Source organism: Chlamydotis macqueenii, chromosome W (assembly GCF_036417535.1).
Source record: "Chlamydotis macqueenii isolate bChlMac1 chromosome W, bChlMac1.mat, whole genome shotgun sequence".
In the NCBI taxonomy this organism is placed as follows: Eukaryota; Metazoa; Chordata; class Aves; order Otidiformes; family Otididae; genus Chlamydotis; species Chlamydotis macqueenii.
The window spans coordinates 743,064-766,845 of record NC_141592.1 but is presented as its reverse complement, the minus strand read 5'-3'; the positions used below and the strand labels follow the sequence as shown (position 1 = coordinate 766,845).

The 23,782-nt window shown below is 49.6% G+C and overlaps 1 protein-coding gene across 3 annotated transcripts in view; it reads left to right on the top strand.

Annotated features, from left to right (window-relative positions):
• NEDD4L (NEDD4 like E3 ubiquitin protein ligase) overlaps positions 1-23,782 on the top strand; it is a 142,501-nt gene that overhangs the window by 26,217 nt on the left and 92,502 nt on the right. For all 3 annotated transcript variants that reach the window (XM_086769502.1, XM_086769503.1, XM_086769504.1), the window contains exon 2: positions 11,558-11,631. In XM_086769502.1, coding sequence (XP_086625628.1) covers positions 11,558-11,631 — 74 coding nt within the window. The remainder of the gene's footprint in view (positions 1-11,557; positions 11,632-23,782) is intronic.

Sequence of the window (23,782 nt, the reverse complement as noted above, 5' to 3'; positions counted from 1 at the left end):
GTGCTGCTCTCTGGTGCAAGACCAGGGTTGGATGGTCTGGGGATTTTTGTTCTGGTTTTTGTTGGGTTTTGGTTTTCTCCCCTTTTAGAACTAAGTCAGTGTGAGTGTCACTTTCAGGTCACAGACTTCTGCAAACGCACCAGTAGCTCCTGGTCAAAGCTCTGTTCGTATTTTCAATAGCAGCACGCAGCAAACGCTTTTCCTGTTTCTTTGCTGCTACCAAAGATTAAATATGTCCCTTGGCATGTCCAGAGAAAAGTAGATTGGTGTTTCCTTCAGAAAGAGAACTTGGTATACCATAGATTTGCGATGTACGCAGACGATTGAGCAAACGTACCCTCCTTTCTCATACTACGCTGTGTTTTTTCTTTCCTCCGAGATACTTGCCACAAGGTGATGCGAAGTTAAGCAGATGGGAGCGATCGTTGTGCTTTTTATGGCAAACCTGTTGCTGTTGCAGGCTTCTCGGGGGTAGTCCTTCGTGTTGGATGAGTGACAGGAGTGGATGTGTGGACCAGAGCCTGCCTGTTCAGGTGGAGAAGCCAGGAAGATGGAACTCCAGGTAACCACCGAGCCTGAGCCTGGACCGGGAGCAAGCAAAGGGAAACCAGTGAGCAGCCGCAGCCCCTTTGGCAGAGGTCCTGTCCTCTCCCCAGCCGCCACTCCGAGCACTTGGAGCCGTCCAAGGGAGTGAGTCTGAGTTTTGGTTGTCGTGGTCTCTGCTGTCAGCTGGAGGGGGGAGACTGTAACCCCTGGCAGTGTTAGAAACCAGGAAGAAAGCTGTTGGGTAGGAATTTTTTTCTTGACTGGCATAGCAGAATCTGGAAGACTTCTGTGCACAGCCTGCACGAGACCACTGGGGAGTTTAGGGAATTAGGTTCTGCAGAAAACAAGCTGTCGGTCAGATTAATCCTTTGGTGAGTGATATAAATAGGTCTAAACTTTAAATAAGGAGAATAAAATCTTGTGCAGTACAGCAAATCCCTTAATTTAAAGTTCTTTAGCATTCTCTTAGGTATTTCTAAAGGCCACAAGTGACCTGGCTCAACGTGCTTGCTAAAATCGCTTGAGAATAGCTAGCTACGTGGAGTTCAGCTGATGTTTTAAATAAAAATAGATTGCAGTTCACCTGGAATGCTTACTTTTTTTTTTTTAAACGTGCGGTAAAAATACCTTGTAAGCAGACTCTGAGGTCAGTACTGTGATTTGAGCCTGTTTCTGAATGGTGTGCTTCCACACTGGGCTGGGAGTTGCGAGTCCTGGTTCCTAGCCCCGTCGCTGGTACACAGGTGCCTGTGGTCTCCGTACGCTGCTCCTGGTTTGTGTGGGTTGAAGTTGCTCACTGCAGATTTGTGTGCTGTCTAGTCCGTGTGCAGGAGTAGCACCGTGGAACTGTCCCTCTAAGACAACCTCGTGCCTTTCTGAAATTTTGCCAGGTATTTGTTCTTCCCAGCTGTGTCCCTCTGACCAAGGAAAAGATGGATATGGTGCCTCTTCCTAGAGGTCCTAAGTCCTAGAAGTAGGACTTGTGTCGTTACTGTAAAACATGTAACGTTTTTCTGTGGTGTGAAGTTGATTCCCACGCTTCCCCAAACTCCACAGTTCTTCTGATGCTTGCTGGTGCCTGTTGATGTGGTGGTCCTGGTGTGCGTTAGTAAGATATGCAGTAAAACGTAATTCAGTAAATCTTGTAGCGTTGCGGGATAATCGGAGCCTTTCGAGTGTACCTGACACGGCCTGTGGCTACGCTGGAGGAACCTGGCTTCATACAACCGTCGTGAGAACTTTAACACCTCTTCTTTCCTGCCAGCCCTTCGGACCCAGCCGCAGAAAGAGCGAGCTGCTGGAGCTGCTGCCGCCTCCTCAGCTCCGCTGGGCGACCCGAGGGGTGCACCCTTGTTCCAGCGCCAAAAGGAGCCCGTCCCCCTCAGCTCGGGGCGTCGCTGTGTGAAGATGAGAAGGCAGGTTTTGCTGAGCAGCGGAGTTCTGGTTTCCTTAGAACTTGGGTTTGTCTCAGGTTTTGCCGCTGTGCTGTGCGGGAATTCCTCCCCTCAGCCTGGAGACGTGCTGTGGGTGCTAGCACGCTGGAGCTCCCCGGCTCCGTGGAGCCTGGAGGGTCTTTCTCATCCAAAGTACGTGGCGTTTTTCCTCCAAAAGCTTCTAGGTTTAGTTGCTCTGATTTTGAGATCTGCTTTAGACAAAATAATGGGATTTTGAAAAACACGCATCACGCAGCGAGGGTTGAGAATCCTGCAGGGAAGAGGCACAATTTGTTTTTGTCTCGGACTTCGTGAGGGGGAACGTGATCAGTGCTTGAAAGGAGGAAGAGCTGAGCTGGGTGCCCAGGTTGCTCACGGTGCAGCTACCTGAAATGAGATTTTAATTTCTGTGCTTGAGCCAGATGAGTAGGTGATGGTAACCCAGTGACCTTTACTCTGAGTTTGTTTTCCTGCGCTGAGCTTTGCAGAGCAGAGCGGAGAGAGGGTTCGTACCCTTAGTGCATGTTTTTGTTTTCGCTGCAGAGCTGAGATTGTTATCAAAGACTGTTTGCAAAATTCAGATATCACAAGAATTACGCTGAGACTTATCAGGTGCTGTTGCTGTGGCCTTTGGGAAATCGGTGGATGTCCCCAGAGGCTGAGCTGGTCGCTCGGATGCCTCTTCTGCCCGTGCCTCTGGACAGAAAACCGGCTGCTTCCTGCTCTGGCTGCCCGTGCTGTTGGAGACAGCGAGGGTACCGGTGTTACGGATGTGCACTGACTGCCGCGCTTGGCTCACGGCCTTCTTCCAAACTGCGGTTTTGTGGTGTTTTGTTGTTTTTCCTTTAAATGTATGCAGGGATTTTAGCCTGAAAGCGGAGCGTTGCTGGAGTTTTCTGGGCAGGAGCCTGCGGCTGCCTCCTGGCCGGGCAGGGGGAGATCAGAGGAGCTGGGCGATGGCAGGGCTGAGCGCTCGGTCCCACCTCGCCGCTCCTGAGGCAGGAGCAGCTTGCGCGAGGCGGCCGCTCTCGCTTCCCCACGGCTGTGCGTCGGCAGCGCAGGAGCGCGAGTTTTCCCTGGCTGGCCTTGCCCCGGGGTGGTGGCGGCGGGCCGTTGGGTAGGGCGTCCTGCCTTGCTTTTCCCTCTGGGTTGCCCTCACCTTGTTTGGTGTTGGGTAGGTGGCCGTGTGTCGGAGAGAGGATAATCTGACGTGGTGTTGTTCTGTGTAAGAAGTCGATGGGGAGTAGCTTCCTAGAAGATGGATTTTTCACGTAGCCGTAACGTGGGCTGCTTTAACCCCCCAGCAAATCAAAGTAAGAACCAGCATGACTTCTGCATCTACCTCATCTTCTGAATTTCAGTTGTTAAAAGACTTAGGAGTAGCCTAATGTTGTTGGGCTTGCCTGTAGCAAACTCTTCTGCTCTCTTTTTAAGTAGGTTTGGTTTGAAACTGCACATCCTGGCTGATTTTTCACTGTAACGGGGAGAATTAAGGAGCGGGTTGTTTGGGTAGCTGTGCGTGCTTGTTACATCCAGCGCAGCGGGGGCTCGGTGTGTGTTTTCCTTCAGGATAACAAAAGTTACAGCAGCTAAAACACTGGGTTAAAGATTTGTTGTCGTCTTCATTCTGGTGTGTTTTGCAACCAAACATGGAGTTAAAAATCTGTTATCTTTCCCTTTTGTCATGTTTTGCAAACCTTCAGGTATAATAGCAACAGAGGTGAGGTGCTGGGTGGGTGAAACCAGACTCGGAGTCTCTGGGTGCAGGTAACTTTCCAGTGCGGTCTGGTTTCGCTCCCTCCACTCAGTGGAAATTTACCTCGCTGGCGCCTATCTTGGTTTGAAATCAAAATGTCTCTACACAGAGAGGAGAAAAAAACCAAACCAAAACCAAAGCAACACTCCCCCACCGCGGTTCCTGTTAAGCTTTCCTCAGGTGAAATCCTAGATTGCTGTCCTTTCACCTCGTTGCCTTGGTGCGGGACACTTATTGCCTCCCTCGGCGAAACTTCCGCGTTGGCCGGCGGAGGCTGCTGGGGCCCGTCGAGCCGCGGTGCCTCGCGGCGCTCCGGGGACGCGGCCTGCTGTTACGCGAGGGTCTTGCGCCGGAGCAGCCGGCCAGCGCTCGGTAAGTTTGGCTTTCGGGGCCCGCGTGGAGACCCCGGCCTGATGTCTGGGTGCGCTCCGGCCGGCCAGGTGACAGCCTGGTTCTGCTGTCCCCGACGCAGGCGTGATGAAGGCTGGCTGGGGTTTAGCTTGGAAAATATAGAAGGAGATTTGGCCATCTTGAGGGATTTGGCTTGCAGAGGGTTTTATGTACCTTTTGTGAGGTAGTTGTGGAATAGCGTGTTAAGTGTTTCATCTTCTCTGGTCTGCATGGCGTCTGTTCAAATACTGCTTTGCGTTCATCCAAACGTTGTGCCTTTCACCCTCATCTGTTCATTTAGAGCAGCCACGCTTCTAACTTTGTACCCGTACTGATTGTTATTTCAGAGCTGTTCCCTTGGTGCATGCTCTAAACGTATCGTGGGATTTTCGGTCCTGTAGGAAGCTGACGTCTGCAGCTTGCTGTCTTACACCAGGCTGTGAGTTGCTGTGGATTTCTTCTTACGTGTATTTAGAACCTAGGAGTGTGTATTCCCGGAGTGCTCAGGTTGGTTTTCATAGCACATCCATTTGGCTTGAGCTGGGGTGGGCTAGGCTGCCTCTTCCGGATGGTTCTTTGGAGGGGCGAAGCTGAGGGCTGGCGTTACATCCTCACCCGCGGGGGAGAAGCGCACAGCTCGGGGCGCCGCATTTTGCACACCATCTTCCCCTTGTTTCCATAACTTCCTTCAACTTCCCAGCTCCAGCGTATTTTATTAATCCAAGGGCAGGAGGACTCTTAAATACATCTTCTTTAAGTGAATGCTTTAATAGGTGTTAGAAATTACTTTGCTTTTCGAGTGCCTGGGGAAAGTAAATGTGTTGTTCATTTAAAAGTGAATTTTAAAATGTGAGTCATTCACGCAAAGTTATGTACAAAAGTATTCTAAATCTGTAGACCTGTCTGTATTCTCGCACCTGTTTTCTGAGGTGAACTGGGGGCTGTTCATTGTTGGTGAAGTCTGGGTTTTGCTGCATGATTGGCTGTCGGTTTCCTAGCTTGGTTCCACCTAAATCAGCTTCTAAAATGACAATGTGAATTACGGACGAGGAAACACAGTCCGTGTAGAGTTTATCCTTCAGCAAAGAAGAGAACCGTGTAACCTCTGACATTTTTCAGGGAGGCAAGAATAAATGCATAAACTTCACGTTAATCATTGGACAAAGCCCAGGAGTAAGTATGACTGGTCAGCAGTGGAACTCGGCGTTAATACCTAACCCAGCGCTTTATGGCGTCCCTGCTGCGGCGGGTGAGGGGGGCCGCGCGCGGCGGGGCGAGGACAGGAGGAGTACGGGCGTAGGTGGCTTTGACAAGCGACGCTTCGTAAACGTTAGCGCTTTACTGCGTAGCTGCTAACTGCCGGCCAGCAGCCGCCGTCCTGAGACGTGTGCGCAGCACTGGATTTCTAGCAGCGGTGTCGCAAAGTTTTGTAATGAAAGTACTCCAAACAAAATAGTTGTGACTTCCAAGGCATGTTCTGCGTGACAGTGGAAAAAACTGATTGGAGGAGAGTAGTTTCAGTGTTGATGTGGGGCTGTGCCGGAGCCGGTGCCAGCGCTGCGCTGCGGAGGAGCGTGCTCCGTCCTCGGGAAGCAGGAGCTGCTGGGTGCTCAGCTGCAGCTCTTCAACGGGCATGGGAGTGGCAGCGCCTGGCATTTTAAGGAGACCCTTCCAGGCTTAGTATGCTACAGGCAAGGTTTTACAATGTTAGAAAAAGTCCTCTGTGGGTGAGCTTAACTTTCACACAGTGCCTTTCAAAAAGAAACGCAGGATATATGCTTTTCAAAACAAATGGAACTGAGTGGATTACAAAATCTGCAGAGTCAGATGTCTGTCTGGTCTAGTTTGCAGTTTGTCCGTGGCTGATCCCAGCTGCGTCCGAGAGTGCAGGAATTGCACACAAGGTGGGCACAGTTCAACCTTGCCACCAGCCCAGGATTCCTCTGTACCTGTTTCCAGCTCTGAGCTCAACCAGAGTGGTGCCTTTTATGTGCCCGCTTAGCAGGGTTATGACAAGTGATGTAAAGAGGGGTGCAGCTGGTGAGTTGCTGCTGTTAACCACGGTCAGTATGGGAGCACTTAAATCATCTGAGCACCAGTTCTCTGCGATTACTGAACATAAGATGGAGAGGAGGGAATCCAGGTCAAAAGCTCCCTCCCACGGTACTGGGGAAGTGGGGAGAGGAAACCAGATCTTGTGGGTTTCAGATATTCCTTGTTCGCGTTCTAGTGCGGATGCTGTTGGAAGCGGCGTGACCGTGCAGACAGTGTAGCGGTTGGCTCCTGTTGACGTGGATTGACACCCTGAAAACGTGCAGAGCTGACTGAAGTGACCTTGGAGCACCAAGTAGTAACTCGTTCTGGGTAGGTTAGGGTGGTCTGGTGGGGACTGCAGAGCATGAGCTGTTTCTGGAGTGCTCCTGTGGGCTGCTGCCTCGTCCTTGGAGTGTGCCGGGAGTGGCAACTCGAGCAGCAGGGGGCTTCTGAATAGCTGAAGTCCTCTGCTGAGGACAGTGTTTCTGTCAGGTGACCTCAGCGTTCCTAGCCTTGCCTTCCCTTTACAGGACCCCCCTTGCGTGTTACTGCCTCCTGATCCCTGGGGTGTTGCAAGAAGGAACGTTTGGGTGCTGGGGTGGAGCTGGGGCGGGGTGCTGGGCGAGGGAGGGTGGGTGCTGGAGGATCCCAGGATTGTGTCCCTGAGCCGGACCGCCCTGGCGGGTGGCAAGAGATTGCTGCTTTTCGCTTGTACTGACCCGGAGGGGTGTTAGATACTGTTACCAGAAAATGGAAGTTTGCTCGTGTTGGGAAACTGCTCTGTGGGAATGAGTTACGTGACTGATTACTCAGGAAAGCCTTTCAGTCAAGATGTTTACCTGCCAATAAATTGTGCTCTACTGGATTTGTGCGTATCAGGTCGTGGCATTGTCAATTTGTGTGGTATCTAAAGCTGTTTGTCTGTAAGAGAACTCAGTATTGCCATATCTGTTTCGTTTTTAAGATACGCACGGGCTAGTTAACCAAGTACCTTGAAGTCCAACAAATAAATCCTTTTGCTCTGGTCAGGGACCTCTCTGACATCCCTTCCTGCGTTGCATCAGACGCTCGAGGAAGCATAGGTGTGGTGGTTCAGCTGCTGTGGTGGTGAAAGGCTCTCGTTTCCCAGTTCTGGTGGCTGGTTTGGTCGGTCTCTGGTGCGCGTAAACGCGTGTGGTGATCCCTCCTAGGGAGCTTTGCTGCTGTTATTTGGTTGTATAGTCCCTGATCCAAGTCCCCGCAGATCTGTGCGTGTGAATGTCTCTCTTCTGGTCAGCCTTGTTAACCTGCTCCACGTGGTCTTGTTCATTTGCACATTTTGCAACTTGGAACTTTAAATGTATGCCTCTCCACGCATCCTTCAACCTCCCTGCACGCCCTGTCTCCAGCGCGTAGGGTCCCAACGAGAGCCGTAGCTCCACAACACATCGCTTCTCCTTCAGCCTCCAGGTTTGTTTCCTCATCCCCTTCTCTCTTTGTGCCTGGGGTTTTCCTGGGTGCTGTGAGCATATGCTTAGGGACTTACAGGTGGCTCTGGACTGGGCTGTACTGGGTTGCTGACTCAGGTCTTACGCTTTTCAGAGGCGTCAGTCGCACTGCAGAGCACGAGCAATGAGCCCAAGGCTTACCAGAGGTGTTGGCTTTATTGGGAAGTGGTCTTGGCTTGCAGTTAGCTAACTCTGGGGTGGTGGTTAAGGCTTTGGCTTTTTCAGTTATTACTTAATTCAGAGGATGTGTCCAGATGACACAGGACTTGGTGAAGACCTTCTCCATGCTTGTACATAAGGACTTCACCGTCTCATGAATCTAGGTATTCAGAGTACAAATAAGGGGCAAGTCGGCACTTTCTAAACTCAGCTGAATGTTATTGAATGTTGTAGGCTGAAACCTCAAATTTCTGATCTTGGTGCCACATGTATCACTGAAGTATTTAGGTTGGAAAAGACCCTTAAGATCACTGCATCCTAACTCTACCAAGGCCACCACTGAACCATCTCCCTAAGTGTCACCTCTACACGTCTTTTAAACGTCCCCAGGGATGGCGACTCCCCCACTGCCCTGGGCAGCCTGTTCCAATACTTCACAACCCTCGTGGTGAAAAATTTTTTCCCAATACCCATTCTAAACCTGCCCTGGTGCAACTTGAGGCCCTTTCCTCTCATCCTAGTGTTTTTTATCCGGCAGTGCTGGCTTTTGGGCAGCTGCCTCCGCCCACCCTTCGTCTCTGGCTGCCCATTTCTTCCTCCTGTTCGGTTCTGTTGGCGTGCCTTGTGCGCTCCGCTGGCCCGAGCTGACCTGCGTTCAGAAAAACTGCGGCGGGAATGGAATCAACTGGAGGGGAGAGCCGTTCAAGTGGGCACTTTCCACTGAAATAAATATATGTGTAAACACCTCCTTAGTCTCAACAAGCATTAAGTGCTGCTTAACTAAATGTTAGCTCAGGCTCAAAGCTGCAAAGGGATCGCTTTGGGGTTTGGATAACAAGTCTTCCCACTCAGAATTTTTCCATGTTTAGTGATCTTGGCTTGGATTCTCTCTGTGCCCTTGGTGTACAAGAAAAACAAACTAAAATCCTGATTTTCTTTTCTTGTGCAATCTTCTCTGAGAAGGGTGGGTGGAAGCTATGCCGGGTAAGTGATGCTCTGTGTTTGGAGTCTCTGGCTCTGCCTGGCCAAGCAATCCTTGAGCTGGTGTTTTTGGTGGACAATGAGGCGAGATCACCTATCGCTGTGAAAATTTAACCCCTTTCTTTACCTAGACACGGCACGCTTGAGATCCATGAACAAATTGGGGCACAAGGAGCAAGCGTAAGAATAAGAAAATATATTTTTTCTGCCCTTCGGTCTTGCTGGTCCCCCAGGCAGTGTTCCCAGCTGAGGAAGCGGAGATCAGGAGCACAGATGTGAGGTGTCAGCCTGCGCACAGCTGGGAGGCCGGGAGCTGCTGCTGGTACCCACCACTGCCCGTGGCGATGCTTGAGCACGCTTGATTTGGGAGCCCATCCTGTATCATCTGGGGTTTGTGTGCTCGTGTGAGCTGGAGCACACTTTTATTATGCTCTTTGTGCATACACGTGCCCGCGAGTGCCGCTTCTTGTAGACAGTGATGCCCGTAAGAGAAGTGCGGTGGCTGCAGAAAAGAAGGGTTTTACAGACAAGCTGTCTGAACAGCTGCTCCTGGGGTTCAGAGCAGCAGATATTGTCAGGTTCTGCGGAAGAATTTTCTGTCATCCGACATTCACCTTGCTCCTTGCGTGTGTGTATATATACACAACAGGCGTCACCAAAGCAAGTCTCCTGCTGACAGAAGGAGAAACTTTGAGGGTACACGGGTGAGGCCTTGTTACCAATTGAGGTATTTTAATTGTTTTTGTAACGATTGCATATGTTTCATGCATATGAAAGTGTGAGCAAACACTGGCAAAAGCCCTGTTTCTGCCTGGTGGGATGGAATATTTAGCAGAGGCTGCGCGCCTGCGTGCAGGGAGGGAGGAGGGTCTGGTTTTTGGTGTCCTTAAAGTGAAGTGAAACGCCAAGTGTGTTTGTGGGGATCTGTTTAGATCATCTGGAGTGTCATCTTTTTGGGTCTTGCAGAACCTCACTCTCCCCCTCCAGCAGCTGGGCTTCCTCCCGCCCTGTGATTATTTTTTTAAATATGCTTTTTAAAGTCAGATAATATGCAGAAATGATTTCAGCGCAGAGATAAGATGCCACTCTAGTGAAGTTGATGTTGGACTTTGTGGGAGGCAGTCTGAGTAGCATTGTAACAGTAACTGTCCAAAATCCGTCTTTCTGTCCCTCTCTACTTAGTATTACAACGTCTTATCCGCCAGCTCTCCTTCAGAGAGGTCAGGTGCATTTCTAACTTTTTTTTTTTCCCCCCCTCTCCTATGCTGTCTTCTCTTAAGGAGTAATTTGGTTGATTGCAATTTGCAAGTTCATTGCCTTGTGTCTATTAAAACCATTCTAGAAGACCAGGCGTGTTATATTGACATTAACAGATTGAAAAAAGTTAACTTAAAAAAAAAAAGTTTCAATGCCCACTCAGATAACACCATTGAATTGTTCTTTGTCACGTACTGTTTTGTTCAGTTCTGGGAAGCTTTAGGCTCTTTTGGGAAGGAATCCTGTTTTCTTAATCAGACTTTGGACAGTGTTAAGTGCTGCTGGAAAGAATGCCAACAACCAGATTTAGAGAAAGGGTGTAAATCCTCCAGCTCTGGTTTCCGAGCAGCGCAATTCCTCAGGCAGGGCGTGTGTCGGGATGAAAGCTGCCCCGCGGGCAGGCTCAGTGAGTTTTGTTTCCCTTTCTCTGAGGTAAGCGGTTTCCGACCCCTTCAGAGGACGGGTGTTGGATCGCACAGGCGCAGCTTTGCTCTGGGGTGCTTCTGACCTTCCTCACCATCTCAGCAATCTCGGGTACGGCTGGCAAATCTCTATCTCGCCTTCAGCTGTCTAAAGCAAATAGCGTAGGTGTAGTACGGGCACGCCAGGATCACCCTGTGGGAAAATGTTATTGTTTTCCGAACAAGCTTCAGGGAATGCGGTCTCAGGTTACTGTAAGGGGATCATCTCTCTTGCAGTTCTGGAAAGCTTATCGGAGGAGAAAAAGGCATAACTGATACGGGTGACTGCAGAACCTGTTTCTGCAGGAGCCTTTCCAGATTTAGTTTTAGTGGCCTCTTTGTGTAGCAAAAGTAAACTGGTCAAACAGGGTGAAAAAAACTGAAAAATACCGTTTATACCAGTGTTCCTCAGGAGCTTACTGTGCTGAAGTGATAAACGTTGACGTCCGAGTAACACACCCCTTCAGAATGTGTCACTGAGAGTTGGTTTTGAGCTCTGGGTATACCAAGATAGTGAGACAGGTTGAAGCAATGTAATTTTAAGGATTTTAGGATTTATTTTTAATCTTGCACCCTTTTTTAAAACTGCAGACATGTCTCTGACCAAGAGGTATTGGCATTATCAGACAAAAGTGTTAGGAATATTTTCCCTTGTGTTTGAAGAGAGCTTTAGGGTCTAAGCAGAATGAATTTCTGTGGAGCATGGGTCATTTCTGCTTGGAAATGGCCCTGCTGGTAAATTGTCTTCTACTACTGTTTTTGTTACATTATTACTGCTATGGCGTTATTACTGTTACCTACTTTTATTCTGCTTTTATTTAACTCTGCACAGCCCTGACTGGAGTTGGGTGCTCTTTGTGTTTGGACAGGGCTGCTGTTAGCGGATCGTGTACCCCTCCTTCCAAGGGGATTTTCTGTTGGGAGTCCTGCCTGGGAAAGTCTCCCGCTGTCTAAAGGCTGAGCGTTCACTCACAGCGTAACCTCTTGCAAACTGTTGATGTTCACAATGAATTACAGAATAAACATTAAATCCATTTTCTCTTTTGTTAACAGGAGGAGTCTCGTATCCTCAGGGTAAAGGTGGTTTCTGGCATTGATCTAGCGAAAAAAGACATCTTCGGAGCCAGGTGGGTGTTCTGCATCGGCTGGTTTGTGCGTTTAAACAGAACGAACGGAGCAGAGCAAGGACGCTTTATGACTGATTGCTCATAAACGTGATGAGAGATCCCGTTACTTGATTACAACCGATGCAAATTACAGACTGTGTGTCGGCAGGAAAGCCATTAATCGCAGCAGTGGCTGTTCACGCCCTCTCCCACTGCAAGAAGCCCTCCCGAATTCCCCCTCTGCCTTAGCTCTGCGAGGCTGTGGGGGCGGCTCCGGCTTTGGCAGTACTGGGCAGTACTTAGGGCTCCCAGCTATCTCCCCGTTCACCTCCCATAGTGCAGGAAAGCCCAAAAGCCAGCAGTACCCCCTGTCTCATTTTGAGGAAGCTCAGCTTTCCCCGCTGGCTTTCGGGAGCGGTCTCTCAGGTGCCAGGCGTGGGAGGCTGACTCGGCAGCCAGGCTGTGAGGTGCCTTGGTCTGGGGTGTGTCTGGGTGCCGCTGTTGCAGTTCCTAAGGATGCTACCTTAGAATCATGGAATATCTCAAGTTGGAAGGCACCTGTAAGGATTGTCGAGTCCACCTTTTAGAGAGAAAGACAATAAGAGCATTTTCTCCTGTTCAGCCTGTGCCACAAGAAGGCTAGCAGTAAGTACTATTGTAGAAAAGCGTTCGGATTTAATTCCAGTTGAGCATTGAGCCACTTGGAGTTTTAAACTGGGGACTTGAGAGGGAAAAGAGAAGTTTTCCGAGTGCCTAAAGCAGTCTTCCTACGATTGCTTCCCCGTTCCTCTGCGTACCAAGAGGCGGGCCGAACAGACCATAGTTTGTACTGATCTTTGGCTAAAATAACGATTGTCAAACAAAAAACTGGTTTAAAATGGTCTAATGGAAAGATACAGATAGAGTCACTCTGTACATTCTCACCTCTTCCCTTTTGAAAGGATTAGTCACAGGCGTAGGAACAGCTTTTCTCCAAGCCTAGGCTGGCTGTGCAGCGACTTAAAGAATCAAACTGGGGAGGAGCTGGTTCTGAAGCCAAAATGAGTGGAAAACAATTATTTTTTTTTCCCAAAGGTTAATTCAGGTTTGACATTCTTGCCATCTCAAGCCTAAGTGTGAGGAACGTCTTTTCTGCTACGGCTCCAATCTACTTAGAAGTTTTCTCTCAGTTTGAAATTAGTGGTATCCAATTTAGCTGTTATTGAAATGACTAATTCTTAATGTATAAATGAGCCTCCCTGGGGATTTCCTTGTATTTCTTTAATGATGCTTATAAATTATTCATTAGCTTGCATATCTAACTTGAAACTACATGAAAGCAGCAATTCAAAGTTTAATCAACTTTAATTTTTTTTCCTGAAATTTGCAATGAATGTTCCTTTGGTAGCTGTGTGCAGACTGTGGTAAGACAAAGCTTTTAAACTCTCTTTCCCCAACTTTGCTTTTGATCCTGACCGTGAGCAGGAGCAGCTCCTGCGTAGAGGTGGTCGGACACGGCGGTGTCGCTGGGCGTGCCGTGGGAGTGCCGGCGCATTGGGTCTGCCGCGGAGCCTCCTGCCGCTGGCCCTCAGGTGCTGCGGTGCCGAAAGGAGAGAGGAGCAAGTTCTAGGGAAGAGGTGGGACTAAGAGACAGAGAAAACAAGACTTCTGTTGCAAGTACTGACTCCAGGATGGCTGTATTTCTGTGTAGCTTTGCATTTTCTAGAGCTCATTTGGTTTGGCATTTTTGTACGATTACAGATTTTTTTTGTTGTTGTTGTTTACTTGATAGATTTAATTGGCTGGATTTTGTTTGCAGAGCTTTAAATTTTACCACTTCTTTTGAAAAAAGCAAAGTAATCAGAGAGAGGTGGGAATCTTTTCAGCTGAATCCCTGGCAGTGTAGTGTCTCCTTCAGCCACACTGCTCACAGAACTTTGGTAATTGTTTAAGATGTCATGTTCAAAAGAACTCCTAAAATTTGCTTAACAATTGTTAAATTGTAAAAATAGCTTTTATCTTTCAAAATGCATGAGGTTTAAACTCAGTGAAGTTTGAACTGAGTTCTGTTGGTGTGGCCCTTAAATATTTAAGTAGATGGCTCTTGAGGTTTAAACCCAGGGAGTTAAAAACATATTCCTAACTTGGGTTTTAACTTTGTTTTAAACAGCTCTTTAGTGAAGGCTGAGGCTGACAGCATCACATACCATAAACCTAGCGAGATGCTTGTGTTGCCGTGTTGGCAGGCTGTCAGAAAGTTTATTCTTTGGCTAAAGTTCCAGTTTAGTTGTCCTGTTTGTTTTAGGGGCCCTGCACACCTTGCTGAAACGGTAACGTCGCGTGGCGCCTGAACCACGCCGTTTGGGGCACAGGGGGAGAAGGTGTAACGCTTCCTAAGCAAGAGGATAAGGAAAATGTGTGGGTGTTAGAGCTGTACACGTAGTTTTTTACTGCGTAGTGTATGTTCAGGATCCCTAAAACATTGCAGTAATGCTGTCACGTGCGTTTTCTTCTCTCGGCGTGGCCGTAGCCCCAGACGCTGTGTTGTTTCCCTCTCCCGTAAATAACTTCCAGGAGATGACAATCTCCGACTTCTGCGCTGGTGTAGCTTTTGGCTAGCAGCAGCCCGAGGTGCTGTTGCACGTGATGAGCGTCAGCTGCATAGCTTCGGGTGAGGTGGATGCGAGTGGCAAGTTGGTGTAGGTGTAAGAGGGTTTTTAATAACCCGTTTGTACGTTTTGCACTGTAAAGGGACAAGTCTTCGCTAGGTACCGATGGCTAATAGATACTGCAAACCGGAATTCAGTGGATTTAGTATTATTTTGTGTGTTTAACTGTGAAAGACACACGGCAGTCTTGTTGCTGTCGGTGCATCAGCACGTACATTTACACCTGACATACACTGTATTGTAACGTATACATTATGATTTTACATTTATTTCCTTTTAATTCCCTCTCAGCTTCTTAAATGTAATGTCTTAATGAATTCAGCCAGTATTTGTATTCTTCTACATGATTAAGTAATGCAAATTATAATCTAATTAATCTTAGTTATGCAACATACTGGGCAATTATTTATTACTGTTTTGGCTTCACTCACACATTGAGACTGACGCTGTGAAGCTGCACTCTGCGAGTCACTGCGGGCAAACGCAGTCACTGCCTGGGGAGCCTTGGAATAGAAAATGGAATTTCCTCTCCTGAGCATCTTTACGTATCACTGAAATCTAAGTAGAGGTGCTTCCCCGGTGACTCGACCCGTTTGCTGGGCACAGCCCGCCTCAGTGAGCAAGGTCAGATCTTTCCCTGAAGGTATGTCCAGTGTGGGCTTGGGGTTTGGATTGGTTGTTTCCACTCAAAATACAAAGCAGTGAAATGCAGCGGCTTTCGAAGGTAGCGGTGGGCTGGCGCAGTGGTGACACACACTTACAAGTACAGCTCCTGCGTCTGCACACGTGCACTCGCAAGGAACAAAGGTGAGTGCCTGCGTATAAAGGAGAAGAAAATGTCTTTGGTTGTTGTCGGCTGTGTGAAGTGGACAGTGCGGTGCGGCCGGTCCTGTCAGAGGAACGGTTTTGGACAGAGGGGAGGGATTGTGTGTACTGTGGGTGGGGGCAGCTGGTGGAACCCCGGAGTCGCTGCCCTCGAAACCGTGAGTGGGGATTGTGGCTGTCTGCCAGCTGGAAAAGGTAAAGTGTTTTCAGTTAAAATTAGGGATGGTTTTCATTAACGAGAAGCTGCACTTCTAATGATGTGATAGCTTATTATGGGTTGCCGCTGGGTTTGTTGCTTTTACCTACTCCTTTCTGAAAAGCCTGGCTCCAGGCCTCTGCTGGGGTTTTCAGTCATGCTGTGTACCCCCGCTTGAAACGCGGCCGGATTCTTTAATTCCTGTATGTTCTGTTCCTGTGGGCTGGCAATGGAAGGACGGCACATGTGACTGAGAAATGGAGTGCTGAAAGCTGTACAAACCTCCCACTTCTTGAGTTCTGTGTTTGGCCCTACCTGGGGAGTAGGGCACTTGCTCTCGACCTCTGCTGCGTACATGCCGTAGCTGTTTAATTTTCTCATTGCTGTGTTTTGAGGGAGGACCGCGCAATCCAGGTTGAATTTCTCTAGGAACTCTTGATGTGTTATGGAGCTTTGACAAAAAAATAGTTAAATGAGACTTTTTATTCTTGCAGATTGGAATGAGTGCTGTAGCGGGCACTGGGATGAAACCAGGCTGAGTTCCTGTCCCCGCTGCCTTTACCTTTTTAAAACGGTGAACGATCCCACACCTGGCTGTTGTAGTGTTGCACTGGGGCAGGGAAATTGCTGGCAGTGTGTTCTGAACGACAGCTCGATGTGCGGTACAGAAATGACAGTTTTTCTAGCGTGGTAGAAATGAAGGTGTTATTTACAGAGTAGGGGTAGGGAAGGAAACTCCCTGAGAGCTTCGTTAACTCTAAACCAAGCTGTGCTTTGGAAGGCAAAGGAGCAAAAACAAAGCAAAGCGTTGGGAGGCTGGCAGTAAACACTGGATGGGGAGGGTGTCCTGAGGAAAGCGTGTCTGTGCCAAGGCAGCAGCTGTGCGGCTTGCGTGTGGTTTGCACGAGGCCATCGGAGCAGCCTGGGAACGTGGGGAGCTGAACCCAGCCCGTGTCTGTGGGGCAGGAGCGCGCGCCTGGGGACGTGGTGGGATGAACCCAGTCCGTGTGTGCAGGGCAGGAGCGCGCGCCAGCCGGGCGAGGAGACGGGGACCGGGGCGGGCAGCGGGGGCTGTTTCTGGAAGCAGAGGCTGCTGGTGGTAGCACGTCCCCAGTACGCGCAGCGTTCAGCCTCGGTCGCTGCAGGAGCCAGACTCCTGATCCGTAAGGCCCCCTCTGCTTCTCCTTCAGTGGCTCGGGAGGGATTTGCAAGATACACGCTCAAATGACGGTGGTGTCAGGTGGTCCTGGGGCAGACCCCTCGCTGTTGCTGAGCAGTTGTCCTCAAGACACGGTCAGCGGTGGTGCTGCAGAAAGGTGAAGATGCCGCAGTCTGCGTATTCGCCAGCGACACAGAGCCCGAGTCCGTGCCTGCCTGCTCCTGTGGCTCATTTCATCCCTGTGCCGCGGTTACACCTTACTCTGTCGCCTGGCCCGCGGCTGTTCCTAGGGTGACTGGGTTTACAGCCCAGTTTGACTGGTGTGACGGAAGGGGATGGTGACCATGACCTGGCCAGAGGAGCCGTGGGCCATGGCAGAGCAAGCGGGAACTCTGGGCGTGCTATTTCGGTCTCTGGTCCCGGAAAATGTTTTGGGCTCTATGTCAAAAGAGCTTTTGAAGGGACGCTGAAACAAAGACTTCCAAAATGCGTGCGAGTAGCAGGTAGTAGAGGGTGCTGTTACTCGGAGGGATTAAAGCCTGCTCAGATGAAATTCATTGGATAATAGGTATTTTTAGTTATGAAGCCTGAATGCTGATTTGTGCCTCGCACAGGTGGGTGAAACGGGGGAGCGTTAGGCTGCTGTGTGGGTTAAGGTGTGCCAGTATATTGGCCAAACTGGTGAGCGGCTGCAATCTTCTGGTGGCCGGCAGCAGAGGGCACCAGAGAGTTTCCAGAGCTTTTACCACTGCCTAGTGCTCTGTGGCTGTCGCAGAAATCAGGCTTTCGTGTTTTTCACCAAAATCACAGGATTTTACCCATTTATACATACGATGTTGCTCAGGATGCGCTGTGGGATGCTTGAGGGTTCCTCCTGTGCTGCTCTCCTTGATCGTGCTGGCTGACCTCTCTGGGCTTTCGTGCTGCAGCAGGAGCGACCAGCTGAGGGCCCCGTGACTTCATCTGCCATCCTGTCCTTCCTCCGCTTCCCCGAGGGATGGAGGGGGCCCTGGCAAACAGAGCTGGATGGAGTTTTGTAGGACGGCAGCGAGCAGGCCGCAAGACTTGGGCCGTGGCTGGGAAGTGGTATTGCTGCTGAACAGCTTATTTTTTGTGTGTAGAGCCATGAACTTGGCATGTTCCTGCTAGCTGGTGAAACACAAGGATCTGCTGCTGGGCAGGCCAGTTTCCTGGCCTTTTCCCTTTTCCCATACTCATTTTCCCATCCGCAATTTCAAATTCAGCCATGTCTGTGCTGATGACGCGTAAGTCTGCGTGTTGGTGCGGGTCGTGCCTCTCTTGTCTGAGATACGTGCCGTGATTTCGGTGTGGCGCTCTCGGGGATGTCTAGCCTTCAGCTCAAGCTTACCTAAAGCCTCTGGTCTCTCCCTGGGTGTCCCCAGGAGGGGACAGCTGGGGCAGCAGCAACCCCAGCTGGCAGGGACGGCGGTGCCGGGGCCCTCGTGCTGCCCCAGGCAGTGCTCTTTTCCTGGGCCCTACCTTTTGTCCCAGCTGCTTATTTGCCACTCGTGCAGTCATTCAAATCTTCACCTAGCTGGTAAAAATAAACACATAAATAAAATCATACACTCCGAGTTTTATGGAAGGTGAGGCCAGGTACAGCAAACAGTGGGGTTTGTCCTGAGAAAACACAGAAGAACATTTTGCACGTCTTGGCAGCACAGCAGTTATTTTTAATTGCTGTGAGAAGCGAGGAGATTCTGACACAACACAACCCTGTCAGAACGAAAGGAGCTGCCAGCAGCACTTCTCGTAAAGCCTAGCCCTGCCGCAGCGGTCCCGCGCTGCCGTTGGACCGGAGCAGCCAGGCGTGCCTGTGTCAGCGTGAGCGATGAGGAGCTGAGAGCGGTCGCTGCTGACGAGCAGCGCGCGTTGGTGCAGTTAAAGAGTGGGGTTTGGCACTTGTGGAGGGCTGGCTCTTGCACCCATAGCTGCAAACTGCTGGCGGTGTTTTCCTCAAACGGTCAAGTCAAGGCGGTCTGCAGTGCCACTGACTTGTCCGCGTGTCCCCGTGCGTGCAGGCGTCCCTTGGCAAGGTGGCCGTTCCTGTGCGGCGAGGGGGCGAGCGCCTCTCCCCAGCTCCGGGGTCGGAGAGCAGGGCCGGGGGCGGCCCGCCCTGGGGCGGTGGTTTGGCTGGGGGCCGCGACTGCGGCAGAGGCAGGGGATAAGGTGGAAAGCGTGGTGGTGACTCTCATCAAAACCTCATTGCAACAGTGAGTAATGGCACACGAGAACAGAACTGAGCTCCCCCTCTCAGCGGTTTTTGATTAGTGTTCTTGAAGCTGTTCTTGGTAATTGGTGCCTGCAGCCTCCCTTTGCCTTATCGGAGAGCGGCTGCCTCCGCTGGTACAGATGTAGCTGCAGAGCTTTGACAGGCACCGCTAACCCCTGTGCACACAAGCTTTTCTTAAATCCACCTTCGTAAACACCTCCTCATGACAAACAACCATCTTTGTGACTAAGGACTTAATCTCACATGCTGGCTTATGGCAAATTTTCTGTCATCTCTAAAATAAGGAAGAATTTTCTTGGCTTGTTCTGTTTTTTCCTCCCGTTCTGGCACACAATGCTGCCGTGAAGTGCGATTCTGTTACTAAAGGTGCCTTGTGCGTTCGGGATTTCACTCGGTTCACCCTGTACCTGCCTTCCTGCTGCAGCCGTGGAGAAATGGGTATTTTGGGTGCAGTTAGCGTGCTCCCAGCTTCCCTCCAGGGAAGGTCATTGCTCCTGCCGAAACGCCGGTGCGTGGCTGCCAGCCCACCCGTCGCCGTCGGAGGGCTCGCTTTGCCGAAGCCTGCCCGCTCCCGTCGGGGTAGTTCGGGCAGGAGTGAGGACAGCAGGGGATCTGTAAGTGGGTGGGGAGGTGTCGGGGGGTGCTCTCAGCTGGGATGGGATAGGATGGCAACTGACCTGGACAGGCTGTGGGTGGGATCTCTTCAGTCTCAGCTGGATGAAGACAGTTGACAAAAGCCATGTCTTTTCTGAACATCCTAAGCGTGGTCCCTGGTGGCTCCTCTCGTGGCGTGAGTTCACGTAACCCTCTAGATTTTATAGCTGACTTTTGTATGTGGTTGCAGTAAGGGTGAATACTTAGTACCCCAGATCCTGTTGTGAGGTGGAAAGGAAATGCATTTCCGTGCCTGTGGCCTTGTCTGGAAGGGCTCTCTCAGGAGGTGAGCCCAAAGGGCCTGCGCCTGTCTCCTCCAGTCCGAACTGGGTGAAGGACCCTGTCGGGGTTTCTGACAGCCGGGACTGAGGGAAGGAGGGCTTCGCCCAGCGTTAACCCAAATCGTTTCCCCGTCCGGTTGATCCCTGTTGCGCGAGGTGCGTGTTTGCTGTCAGACGAGGGGCTGGCGCGGTGGGGTGCGGTGGAGGAGCGGTGGGGTGAGCCAGCTCCGGCAGCAGTACTCACTTGGGTGATGTAACGCGTGTGAAGCTGCGGCCTCTCTTGCGAGGTCGTGTCGAGCTGGGTAAGCCTGTTCTGAGCGCGGCTGGCATGTGCGGTGTTCCTTGGTGGGGATGCTGCCTGGAATTCCTGCCTTCAACTTTTCTGTCCCCAAATCAGCTGCCATTGAATTGTCTTTTTTTTTTTTTCCTGCTGGATTTTAGAACTTGTGAAGATATTTTGGGAGTGTGAAACAGCACAGGAAGAATTCTGATCTAGGAGCTGATGTATGCAGATTCTCTGTTAGAGCATACACTTACCTCGCCTTACATTTACAAAAATGGCCTCAAGGAAAATGAAAAAATACGTATGTTTACGCTTCCGTCTTTTTATAAGAACAAAAGATACTTTTTTTTTTTTTTGAGACATTTAGAGAACAGAGCTTCTCTTTCTGCTTTGGGAATTTTCTGATACAGGAAAAATGCAAAAGGAGCCTGGTGGTGTTACTCCTCATTAGAACACCGCGTCTTAAAGGAGCGACCTCGGAAGGTGGAGACGCTGTAGGTGGAGTTCGATGCACAGTGTCTAACTCCCTTTTTCACCCACAGGCGCTTCTGTGCAGCTGTCTGATGTGAGTCAGTATCTCTAGCGGCTCTTTGAATAGAGCCTTGCTAAATTTCTTGTAGTGCCAGATGAGGTGTGGGCCTTTCTTTGGAAAATAAAATCTGGAATGAAAACGTGAGGCCTGGCAAAGGGCTCTGGGATTCAGTATGGAGGGGTGAGATCTTTGCCGTGCTTGGACACAGTGGATTGCAAGTTTGGCGTTTCGGTGGAGGATAAGGTAAGGTTTTATTTTCTTGAAAGCAGGCGTTCCTTTATTCTAGTGCAGTTAGTCACTTCGTGCTTTGGTTTAGTCACAGGACACGAGACTTGTACGACGGTGAGAGCTCAGTCTTATTTCTCATGTAGAGCAACTCGTGGTGGATTTTGTATGGGACAGACAGGTGAACCCCAGAAGGCTCATGCTGAAATGAAAACCAGTGAGCAAATGCAGCTGGTGTGGTCTGAAGCATTCCCTGTAGTTGGTTTCTGCGTGTCCTCGTTGTACTGCTCCCTTCTTGCGCTGGCAGGAACGGGGAGATTCAGCACGGAAAGTGGTTGTTGGAATAAAAATGGGAGTGACTCTAAGAGATAGTCTGCCTTCTAGCATTGGTTTTACTACTCTTCATAAAGCTTTGTTAGAAGTATCTCGTTGATATTCTAACCTTATTTAATGATGCGTAGTTTGGGCTTTGTTTCCATAATCTCTTTGCATCTAAACATCATCTGGCAGAACGTCGGGATGTTTTAAAATGATTGATCACTTTTGAAGCTCTACTAAGTGCACGCGCACACAGCGTTGTCTCTGTTTAAATGATTCTGTTACACATTTTCCAGTTCAAGGAACTTCCTCTTGCCAAGTATAATCTGCTCCAGCCCGGATGTTAGTTGCAGTTCTTGGGGCTCCCATAATTTTATGGACACTCATTGAGATAAGTATTTTTTAAGATGGTATATTTTACTGGTCTGGATTTATAAATTGTGTTTTTGAAGGCATATTGGCTGTAGAAGTGCATCTATAATAGTTCATGTAGAGCACAGCCTGCAAATTTACCTGTGTCCTGTTGGAGTAAATTAGCGCTAAGCTGCTGCAGAGCGAATTCGGAGAGCTGCAGGCAGGTCGGATGGTGCTTGCTTCCCTCTTTGTGTAGAGGGGCGTGAACGAGTCTTTCAGCAAGTCTCAGGGTTCGGAACTAAACAGCAGAAACTGATCAGTCTTCTGCATGTAGATCATTAGAACTGGGCATGCGGGACTCACAGGAAGCTGCAGAGAGCAATGGGGTCACCCCTCAGCCTCCAAACCCTCAGAAAGAAGATGACCCAAGGTTGACAAACGTACTTGACGTAAATCTGAAGTTAGTGGTTTTGGGGAATGTTAAAACACTCAACTTCGTCTTACTCAGGGACGGAGGGAGGCAGGCACGTACCTCAGGGGGCTCCAGAAGGATTTTAGTGTGTCCCCCCTGCACTGGGCACTAGAGAGGGCGCAGGTAGGTTTGATGGGGTGAGTGGGTGGGAAAAGGTGTTGGATGAAAATTGGCCAGTAGCCAGAGAGGGGTCCCCCAAGGCTATGGAAAGAATTGAATTTGGACGCCACTTCAAGAAGAAGCGTTCTCTGCCTTCATGTGTGGGGTGCTGGTAGCACAGAATCGCGTGAGCTGTTGAGTTTCTTTCCTGTACGTGGAGCAAAGGTGGGAAAGCGCTAACACAAAGGGAACGCACCTGCATGTCGTACGGAAGCCAAATGATCATCTCATGCAAGGCTTGCTTCCTTTGAAACAATGAGACTGTTTTGAAACGTGAAGTTTGCCTTCTTGTGACAAGCTTGGCGCGCGGGCGCTTGCATAACAAGTGGTACTAAATTTTGTATTCGGGGAGGCGGTTTCAGCTTCTGAAATGAAAATAGAGCGGGGTAGGGCTCGGTAGTTTCATTGTTCTTTCACGTATGCCTGTACTCGCCACCCCCTTCTTGGGTCACTGGCAAAAGGTGTTTTGAGACTTTGCCAAAGCTGTTTCCAGAAGAGGAGCAAAGGCAATTCCAGACTCAAGTGGGCAAATAGGAAACTATTCACGGGCCCCGGTTTCACAGTGCTCTGAAATAACGTCGTGTTTAAAGGATGCTCATCTGTTTGGGGTTTTTTTTTGCCCCCCCTTTTTTTTTTTAAATATATATTTCAAAGTTTTTAAGTCATCAGCGCTTTCTCTTGTCCTCCAAAAGAAGAAGAGCTGGCAGCTTGCCTTTTCACGCTGGGGTTCAAATGAGAGATGATAATTGTATCTACAGGTGCCTGAGCTTTAAGAAAATAAAGTAATGTCATTTTCTTTGGAGAGTAAGCTGGAATCCTAAGAACTGCTGTCAGCTTCAAAGCTCCGCTATCCAAGCAGGCACTGACCTTCTCTTTAGGTTCAGGCAGATCGCGTCGGGATAGGTGAGATTGTTGTTAAGCACTTTGGAATTTTGTAGAGAGGAATATTATGGACAGGTGTTCAAGAAATCAGCTCCCACTCATCTCCAGTCACTGGTATGATAATGACTGAGCTCATTTCTCTTTACAAAAACCTGAGTTTAAAACCCTGCAAGTCCTTTGAGTGCCTGATAATACAGACTGATTGTATCCGCTGGCTTCTGGTGTTGGCGGGTGATGACGCTGTCGAGTATGAAAATGCGAAGCATTAAGAGCTGTAACCTTTCAGAGGTGAGCGCAGCGCCTGTCTCCCTCGCTGCCCCGCGAGGGAGGGAGGGGGTTTCTGCCGTTTGCGATGCGGTGGTGTTAATTGTGAGTGCTCCCGAGGCTGGCTGGTCGGTGTCCTTTGTGCAGCACTGACGTTCACGAGGGGCTGCGGAATGAGTTGCTTTATTTTCAACTTATTTTTAGAGCCCAGTGGAAGTGTTCATACATCACTTGTGGTTACCAGGAGCACCAGAGGGGAGGATTTTTATAATGCTTTCTTCAGGAATGAATCTCTCTGCCTTCTAAAAGTCAAGCAAACAGTACTTCATCTCAGTGCCCTGCCTCCCCTCCTTTTAATCCAACAGATTCAGGGTGAAAATATCTGGCAAGTACAACTTCAAACCAATCAGAGTCCACTTTCTGTGCCCAAAAGTTCCCTCTAACCGAGACGGTTTGGTTTTTCCGAGTGCTCCCAACAGGTATCTCATCATCGTTGTGTCTTCTGTGGTCTGGATCATCAGGTTTTCCTTCCTTTCGCTTCTACAAACACTGCTGTTAGGAATCTGGCTAAAAGTTTAAAATAGTGGGCATTTTTCACCTGCGTTTAGTTTGTACAAATGGGATTGGGGTGAGTCAGGATGAAAAGGCACATTAGAATATAAGTGA